This window comes from Diadema antillarum, unplaced genomic scaffold, assembly GCF_040938485.1.
Source record: "Diadema antillarum isolate AM-2024a unplaced genomic scaffold, OU_Dant_1.0 seq00002092_RagTag, whole genome shotgun sequence".
In the NCBI taxonomy this organism is placed as follows: Eukaryota; Metazoa; Echinodermata; class Echinoidea; order Diadematoida; family Diadematidae; genus Diadema; species Diadema antillarum.
Window position 1 is genome coordinate 247,984 of NW_027272736.1, and position 10,208 is coordinate 258,191.

The window sequence follows — 10,208 nt, forward strand, 5'->3', positions numbered from 1 at the left end:
GTTGATTTTGACACGCTGTTCAACTGCCTGAGTGTTAACAGAATAGTACAGATCTTTGCATCATTACTACTGGAGAGGAGGGTCATCATGTGTTCAGGGAAACTCAGGTATTGTCAAACTATGGTATCTCTAACACTCAAATAAATAATCCTATTTCCCCAGAACTTTCTTCTCTATATTTTTTTTTTTCAGTCAATTGCATTCACAAGTGATCTCCTGTACACTGTGGCGGTGAGCCAGTTATTTGATGAGGCTGTTCATACATGTCATTTGTATGTTGGTGGTCAAAAAGAAAAACCTCAAACACAAAACAAAACAGAACTGAATCTGTGTGTGTCATTTCTATGTATTTTAAACAATTAATGTATCTTGAGCCCATTGTGTAAGATGTGCTTGACAGTAAGCTTTGTGCATGCATCGTAGTTTTGACAGGCATTACAAAAGAAACATAGCTTACTTGCCCCAGTGGAATTTTGGGCAAGGGCCCCAAACATTTAGCAGGCACATAGCATACCCATATTACTAGATGTTATTAGATGTTGTCTTGGGCAAGTCAGTAGGTTTGCATAGTAATGACACTTTTCCATGTTTATGTTTTTAGATGATGTTTTCATAATTTTATCGTAGGATTCTCGATTTTGTAAATTCATAATAGTGGTGTTAATCTTAATCCTTCCCTAATACTGGCTTCATCTCTGAATTCTCAACAGGAGAGTTTACTCCTTTTTCTTTTTGCTTCTTTGGTCTCCCTCCTCAGCAAACTGTCGAGATGCTCGCAGGCGCTGGTGGGGCTCCTGTATCCGTTCTCATGGCAACACGTCTATGTGCCGGTCCTGCCTGAGAAGCTCATCGACATGTGCTGCTCGCCGACGCCCTACATCATGGGCATGCTGTCGCTCTGCATCCCGAGGCTGGAGGAGATGCCCTTGGAAGAAGTGAGGAGTTACCTCCATATTACCACAGTTATTCCTTTACTATAGGCTTTACTTCATGGGAGGAGGAGGGGTAGGGGGAGAAGATTGGGCGTGGCCAGTGGTGGAGGGTGCACAGGTTGTGCCCCAGTGGAAATCTTTTGCGATGTTTCTCACCTGCACAGAAGAACTTCCTTCTACTTTATGACTTGTTCCATTACAAAGTTTTTGAACATGCTCAGATACCAACTTTATCCTAGTTTACATTTCACTGATGGGATGAAATGTTACAATTGATGCATTCTTTATCCCAAAGTACAAAACATTTTGCTAGTAATTAGATGATCTTTGTAAGAAAGAGTAATTTTAATATGCTTATCACACCTTGTACCCAAATTCAAATGTTGTTCACATTCTGCAATGAGTGTAATACATCAAAGTCAACTGAAGGGCATGGAAAATCACACACACATCAGATCATGGATTATGCTACAAGTTTTCAGTCTTCACAATTTTTTAGATTCTAGAGAGGTGATTACTCATAGTCTTTCTGACTCGACTCTCAATGTCCCCAGGTACTGATCGTTGACCTGGACTCAAGAGATTTCTACACGATGGTCGGCGATGAAGAGACGATCCTGCCGAAGAAACTGACGCTGGCGCTGGAGAGAGCCCTCAAGGTGTGCAGTATGAGCAGCTGGGAGGGAGCCGACACCGATGACGAACTCTCGGAAGGTGAGAAATGAGAGGGGATTAACCATTTGTGTGCTCTGAGTGCTGATTGGCAGACAAATCCCAATAGCATTGTATGCACCATTGAGAAAGTCCCTGACACAGAGAGGGTTAACTTGGTGTGCCTAGGCTCTCAGGTTTAACTTTTTTTTTGCCCCGTTTGCACTCCCGACCCAATCAACGGCTTGCCAACTTTGCATAGTTTACCCAAGTAGTGCACAAGTGAGCACAAATCGACGGGTATATGTAAATCACAATATGCCACACTGTATGTTGACAGTGTCGTAGGCATAGCTTTGTCATAAGAATTGATAGTCATCTGAGTAAAACCTGCAATTTTAAGTAGACGAGAAGTGCATCATAGAATTTGAATGTATGCTTTAATTCCTGGTAGTTAAACAGTAATACAGTTAGAGTAGAAGGTTAGCACATTAGAGTACCAACGATGCATATTCAAGTTCCCTTCTTTTGGCAATAGGTGATAAATGCAGCTCCAATTTTGTCAAGTGCCGAGCTGTTTATTATGGACAGTTGTACAGTAGTATAGTAATTAGGGGGGGGGGGGGGGGGGGGGGGGGCATTATGCTACTTCACTCCGAGACAATAAGTGAAAAATGCAACGCAAATTTGTGCGAGTGCATAGCCGTTTATTTCAGACAGTAACTCAGTATCAAATAAGAAGAAAGAAGACTTTGCATACCTCAGCCTTTTGAGTTCACCCACACTGGTCTCTGTTTGCACCCCTTTACCCATCACAGACCACGAGGCCAAGAATAGCGCCATCTCAGAGGCATTCATCCGCTTCTTCGTTGAGACGGTGGGACACTACTCCAACCACTTCACGCAGCAGTTCGACGGCGAGCAGAAGTTTGACCGTGAGGGCTTCGTCAAGGCCGTCTCGTCCAAGAGCGTGCGCAACTTCCTGGAGGTCTTCAGCGAGACCCAGATGTTCTCGCTGTTCATCCAGGAAAAGGAGACTGAGAGTGAGGGCATCTCACAAGGTAATTCAGGAACCCTTGATGGAGGTATTAGCCCATCAAGTCATGTGATGGGTTCACTGGAGATTTATCATTTTGCAGTGATTGAAATGGCAACTCCCAGTGCCATTTTTAAACATTTTAAAATCATGTCCATTATCAGTTACAGCAAAATAAAACTTTTCCAGTGATGGACATTTGTAACGTGACAATTGTAACGTGACAAGAAACATTCTTGAAGTTACGATTGAAAATACTCATTTTCTTTATTATTTTCTCTATTTTTTAGCAGGTTTAATCACAAATATCACAACTTAATAAGGATGGAGTTACAATTGTAGCTTCTTTTGCTATAAAACTTTTCATATCTATTTTCAAAAATATTCAAAGTCGTATTCTCAAACCTAGCTGATCCTTGCCCTTGGCATCTTTGCTTTGTGTTCTCACTCTTTGTGTGTCATTATTGTTATTATTATCATTATTATTATTATTATTATTATTATTATTACCATTATTTACAGTGTTATTATTATTATTATTATTATTATTATTATTATTTTATTTTATCTATTTTTCTATATTATTGTTATTATTATTATTATAACTATTTACAGTATTATCATTATTACATTGTAGCTGCTCTTTGCCCTTGGCATCTTTGCTTTGTGTTCCCACTCTTTGGGTTTCTCTAACCCGGCCCGTTCTCTTCCTCCAATACAGGTCTTTTTGAAAGAAGAGTCAGGGAGTTTGAAAACGAGCTGAAGAGTAACTCCAAGAACATCAGTGCCAAAATGAAGAAGTTTGGGAAGGCCGTCAAAGAGATCAAGGACTCGGGTAAGTTGGGCAGAGAGTAGGCATGATCTTTCCTTAACTCTTTGCTTTGGCCACAGGGCCAACTTCCTGTGTGCCACATTCTTTTGAGACCCCTGCCCATGAGCGCTTTTGGAAAACATTCGTTTTTCAGCCATGTACCTTTCTGATAGAAATGTGTAAGTCATAAATGGAGTGCAGCAAAATTGTAGAGAAAATTGCAAGCTTTGCAGTTATGTAAATTTCATGACAAAACTATAGCCATCTTTCTTGCAAATGGTCAGTGTTCAAAATAAATCAGTTTTTTAATGGTTGTGCAGTTGAGCAAAGTATGCTAAATTGGCAAGCCATCAGCTGAGTCATGTTTTCAAATGTGGAAAACAAAGAGTCAGTGATTATTCATGCTCATACAGTATGCAACGTGATTGAATTGGAATTATAATGTGATTGTTACTGAGATCCAGAGAAAGTCTATCTTCTCTTCATCTTTCCCTTCAACCCATTTATCTTTGTAATCCCTGTATATTATTCACTAGTAAGGGCTTGTTCCTGTATTGTATTTTCATGATTTGAGAATGCACCTGTCATTGCAGTGTCCCTAATGGGGCTATTCACAAAGTCAGTAGATATCATAAGGAAGGTGATGATTATAAGTTACTGGTAGTCAGAAAGGAAGGATGTGCCGGTACACCAACGTACCGTCGAGTTCTAGATATAGATGTAGTCTCCAGCGGGAAGCGATGCATCAATGTCAGCGAGGTCACATCCACATTCAAGTTCACCTCAAAACCCAAACCAGCCTATAATTGGAGGGGTGACTCAGCTCCACTCGACTCCAGAGCCGCTGGGTGGGGTGGGGGGGGGGGAGGGGAGGGGGTCCTGGGAAGGCGTATTAGATTGTGGGTGAAGCGCCCTTTTAGGATACTGGCTGCTTTGATGTTCGGAAATTGTTATGTGGCTCTTTGCACAGTCTATCAGAAATTCTTGATTATGATTATCATAACAATGCCTGAATCTGTAAATTAATGATCAATAAGTGACTATGTTTATTAAAGTTTCCATGATTATGATGGGCTTTTAGTGTTATGACATGTACAGTAGCAGCGGATTCGCGCATGTGTCTGTCATTTACACAAATAAATTCCATATGAAATTTACAGGCTGTGCATGCATGTGCATGAAGGGTTGTAGGTTTGACACCAGCTATAGTTCTAAAAAGTCATTGTCACGGTATAATCTCATAAACTCTCTTTAAATGTGTGCCAGAGGTGACAAAATATGGAAGGCATCTAAAGCTGCTTTGGGGGAGAAAGTGGGACTTTAAATAAAAGACAGCATTCAGAAAGAACCATCATACTAGTGGAGTAGCAAAATTTGCCAGCAAATGGCCCAAAGTTATCATTGGATTCACCTAAAATTTTGGTCGCCAGATATGCATCCTTTTTTGTTTGAATATCTACAAGGTTTTACGCTTGAAATTATTTCTTATTTTATGAAGCTGACATAGCAAAGGCATCAAAGACTCAAGTGGTGTATTTTCATTACAGGAAGTGGACAGAAGATTGAACTTTGATAGTGCATGGTTGGGAAGCAAAATTAAAGTCATAGTGACAAGAGACACCAAAAATTTTGATAGTGGCTGAGGACGGAATGAGTGGCTTTCATTGTGGTTTTTGTGGTGGAAGGTCACATACGCATGTCTGAAATTGATGTTATAAATAGTTGTCTTGCAAACTCCTGTCCCTACAGGTCTCAAGCTCGCCGAGTCCGCCAAGGGAGTGAAGATGAGGATGAAGCACAACCTGGATGACAGAATATGACGCAAAGCCCCTCCCTTGTGACCACCGTTTCCGAGGGAACGGGATGGGTTGATGGTGGAAAGGAAAAAAAGGAGAGAGTTGAGAGAGAAAATGAACACTGCATCATCGGCTCTCTTCTGGGTGCCCACGGCAGAAACAACGGGGAGGAACGTGCGCGCCAAGAGTTGCAAGAAAATGACAAGTGGCACATACCAGGTTGGACACACACCCTGAAGAATCCTGCCAGTACACTCAGTCGGAAGACCCTCTCCCTTACCTTCCATAGGGTGGTTGCCCTTAGAGACAGGCGTTCTGTCATCACTTGGGCCTTCGACGTGAGTCTCCACCGAGTCAGTCTGAAGAAAGATGAGCTTTCAGTTATTGGTGGCCTTTAAACAGAGAGAGGGAATCGACTTTAGCCCGTACTGTCCATGGATGCACCTTCCATCACGATCTCCATCCTAGACAGTCGGGATCAAACAGGGTCAAAGAAAGTTATGCCTCTTCTCCATTCTTGTAATCATTATCATTACTATTTTGATCGACTGTCTCCCACTTCAAACTTTCCTTGACTTTTGATGCGGTGTGAGTAATTCTTGTATTATGCTGCATCCGTGGTATACCTGTGGCTGGTGTGTCATCAGCTCTTTTAACATTCCCATGGAGCTCTCCAGGATGTGATCGCAGCTTGTGAAGTGCCTCCCCAGACGCCGAGTCTCTCTTCATCGTCATGGTAACCCTTCCCTCGTCCTCACTTCCTGCTTCTTTTCTCGTCGTCGGAGGGGGGAAGGAGGAGTGGATTATATCAGGTCTTTATATAGCATGACGAAAACAGAAATGTGGATAAATGAAGAGCAAATCTTTGGCTTTGGCAAGGCTATTGCTCTGTCATTAGATGACCAGCAGGAGTAGATTTGTATAGAATCTCCCCAGTCTGGGTAGTTAAGTATGTATGATGCCTGGTGTCATGTGGGTTAACGCTTCAGGAGGGCTTGTTAGAATATGCTTGCATTCGATGAAATCGGTGAGCCGATGTGTGCGGAAAATGGGGTGCCGTGAACACAAAGCTGCCACAGCCTCCATGTCTTGTGCTGCTCTTTGATATAATAATAGATGAAGCCATTATGTACTTCTCCACTTGTAAGAAAAAAAAAGTAGGAATTTTTGGTATTGTATTTATTCAATTTTTGGACTGTTCTAATAAGTAAGCGGTGTTGCCATTGTTAAAGAATCAAAGCAGAAATGGCATATAACCAACCTCTTGTGGAGGGTACCATCCAAGAGAAAATACAAAAGTAAGATATAAAACCAAAAGCCTTTTTCTGCTATGTTATCTTTGTTATGCCTGTGTGTCCTAAAAAGAATATAACCAGAGGTTGAGAAAAAATTTTTTCCCCCAAGGATGTGGAATACAAGAGGCGATTTATGAATGGGCATCTTCATTATAGTACTACAAAATTGTGTGTTGCAACAGAGTATCTATGACACTAAAATGAAGATCAGAGAGTATATACTAGGTTATATCGATGAAATATTTTCTGTTTGTATTCCAGTGGTTCAGTATAAAGAGTATGTATGGTGTCCAGCTTAAGAACATGATGAAGGAGATAACCGCTGAAATATACAGTTGTAAGGGAGGTAGAAATAGCCAATCAAACTGTACAGTTTTTCTGAATGTAATATAATAGTCTTCCATGGATTAACACAAGTCTATATTATACATGTATATATTTCAAGGCAGGTGTAATATAATAATTGTTTAGCTGAATATATGGATATATATTACGAATCTGCTGTATATATTGCAATGCTATTTTTGTTGCATAGGCGGAGTTCTTCCTAGATTGTTCCAAGACCTTTTGCTGGTAGACATGGAATATCGCACAATGTGCGCTCTACTAATCTGGCACAAAAATTAGGAACACATGGATATTTTTCAAAAATATAAGAGTATATTAAATGGTCTACATAAATGCTGGTCGGTGATTGGTCATAATGCAATCATGTGACTAATGCAGGGAGGATCAATACTGGTATATTTCGGTCAGTGGCATCACATCAGGTTATAATAATCAAGAATTTGACTGGCTGCAGATGGGGCTAGAATAAAATGTTATGAATTTTACAATAATTTGTATACTGTTAATTTTAGTATCACACACATTACCTTGTCTATCGTTGGAATATAACATTCTACAGTCCCGAGGGAATTAAATTTTCCCATGGAGCAGTTTCTTTCCCTCAGTGCTGTGCATTTTGAAAAAAAGGAAAATGTAATCTCATGGGAAAAATGTAACTCCTGTGGGGCTGTCGTGTTTACACCTCTGGAAAGGTAATGTCTGTATGACATGCAGTTTGAAAACTCATAAATGCAAACTTATATACAGGCGAGGATGACTAATATTGGCCCAATTTAAAATAAATCAGTCATGCAGAAATATGCACTTTCACAATGAAATAGTTTTATGTTTAGATAGCCAAGATACCAAAAACAATGATGTAATACAAGGATATCCACATTGCTGCACTTCCTTTGTCATACCCTAAAGCACCTTTGATTTTAATTTCCCAAACTAACCAAGATCTTAATGATTTTTTTTTTTCTGAGTTAAGTTTACTTTCTCTCATTTCCTTCTGTCTTAAAAAAAGAGAAAAATAGAACTTTTAACTTCAGTTATGTGAATCATTTTCTTCTGCAGCAGTTTCTGGATATTGAATGACCGTCATTTTACAATAGGTCCAAGAAATCTCACTTTACAGTGTAACATTCCCTATGTATCTATCTCTTTGTTAATGCAATCTTTACCATTAAACATTTGATCAGAAATCAAATCTCACAACTTTCTTTTTCCCTCACTTTGAATGCATTCTGTGGACTTATGGAAAGGTGGGCATTCTGAAGATGAGAACTATTTTTTTAGTTTTATTTCTAGTTACAAGAAATGGAGGAAAATTTCTATGCCGCAAAAATTTCCACTTTTACAGTAATGGTCCAGTACGTAGATACCAAGCGAGTGCAGTGGTGAATGAAATAGGTATTTTGTTAGCCTCTTAAGTAATTGCTGAGGATTAATGTCACTGATTTATGAAATTCCCTCTCTCTCCCATTTTGTTTATTTTCAAAATCTCTGGTGCCATTTTGTATTATGTAGTTGGTTTACTTTTATATAATTTGTGCTTGATAACTATATTTTGATATTGATTTCTGTTGTGTTGATTATATGCAATTATTTCCTATCGATGGTCATTTTCAATCAGTATTGTAAATTATGTATTGGATGTCTTTATGATGTCATTATCATGTTTTATTTTGTAATGCCTCTTTCATTGTGTAGTAGCTTTGTATTACTTTCTTGAAGTGTAGAATTGAGCAGCTCTTTTTAAAGTGTGCAATTTCCAGAATAAAGTTGTGTGATTGGATTTTATAGGAAGTAATTGACAAGTGGCAATGTTTCTTCCAATCTAGCAATAATCTTATTAAGTATACACCCTCTATTCTTTCTTTTTATAAACTGTGTGAATGAAAAATAACAGTGTGGCTACATATGAACATAATGCATAAATTCTTCCTGTGTTGTTAATACACTCGCCTGTATAAGATGAGTTGATATATTATATCCTGTGTTGTTTTGATAAAATGAAAATTTACCACTTTATTGAAAATTATGGCTTGCTGATTGTATGCCTAATCTCCCTAATCTCTTTTCATACAGTCTTACGCTGTATTAAATGTTTTGTGGTTACAGTCTGCACCATGCAATCACCATTGCAGAATAGAGTCAGTCATGGTCCAAAGAAGTTCAATGGCGAAAATGTGAGCAGTATTCATATAGTAATGCTGTGTATATGTTTTGCGAATATGCATACTGCGGAAACTCTGTTCGACACAAGTCATTGCAGTGAATGTAATCATTATTTGTTTTATGAAAAGAAGTATAAAATGCCTAATATTATGAGCAAGCAGCATAGGAGTGACCACTAACCGTTACCCCCTCCCTCCCCCATCCCTTATCACCCTCCCCTCCCATGTCATTAGATCAAAAAATATACAGTGGCCATTACACACACAGACTAATAATTTGTGTTAATTTGCAGAAGTATTTCCTTCTTGTTAATATAAGAGATTGATTCATGCCATGTGAAATGGCTTGCAAAGTCACTGTCACATTTTGTACTGTAGATGACACAAGCTAAAAGCATTATGTAAACTCCTTGTCACAGTTAACTGCATTCTATTGCCTATGTTGGCATCAAAAGGTATGTCAAGTATTTCCACTTGGTGGACCATTTCACTGGTATACATTGGTAACGGTCATGTCAGCTTTCCAAGTACACAGAGAGAAAGATAGATTTTCAGTAAATAGAGTAGATCGATATTTTGTGCTGAATATCTCATTTCAACATGACATTATGCATTTCTTCTTTGTTCCTCTCTAATCTTAACAATTATCTGGTATGACAGGGTCATATAGCTGATTGTGTGGTAAATCATCAGAAATGTGTAAACAGTGACATTTAATTTCCTTTGCAGGTATATTTACACAGAAACAATTGTTTATCCAAGTATTAGGCATTTTTCCTCCATGTAAGAATCGACAACTTTGAGATTATAGTATCTTGTACAATGGCGAGTGCCCTGGAATTGTGGTGTTGTGAATACCCCTGTTTGCAAAGAATGTTAAATGTACAGTTTTTGGAGTTGATTTCTACCCTATTAGCCTTTATAACTTGTAACATGTACTGGACGGTATGAAATGTTTGTTTGTTATGAAATTCTCAATGTAAACAACTAAACAAAACACCGAGACCTAGTGTGAGCCTAGCTAATGTGTAGCTTTTGGTGAACTCATTCAAATGTATATCTTTATCAGAAACCTGGAAGTAAAGGTACTGATTCTGTTACCATTATTAAGAATATATAATTGTATGCAGTTAAACATAATTCTACAAAGACCACTGCTCAAGGTAATCAAATTGTG

At 38.8% G+C, this 10,208-nt stretch overlaps 1 protein-coding gene across 1 annotated transcript in view; it reads left to right on the top strand.

Moving 5' to 3' along the window:
• Positions 1-8,300, top strand: part of LOC139713895 (DENN domain-containing protein 2B-like) — a 103,079-nt gene extending 94,779 nt beyond the window's left edge. Inside the window, exons 7-12 of the mRNA XM_071625617.1 lie at positions 1-107; positions 758-935; positions 1,487-1,646; positions 2,402-2,644; positions 3,341-3,454; positions 5,180-8,300. Of these exons, the coding sequence (XP_071481718.1) occupies positions 1-107; positions 758-935; positions 1,487-1,646; positions 2,402-2,644; positions 3,341-3,454; positions 5,180-5,250 (873 nt within the window). The 3' untranslated portion in view covers positions 5,251-8,300. The remainder of the gene's footprint in view (positions 108-757; positions 936-1,486; positions 1,647-2,401; positions 2,645-3,340; positions 3,455-5,179) is intronic.
• Positions 8,301-10,208: the final 1,908 nt, after the last annotated feature.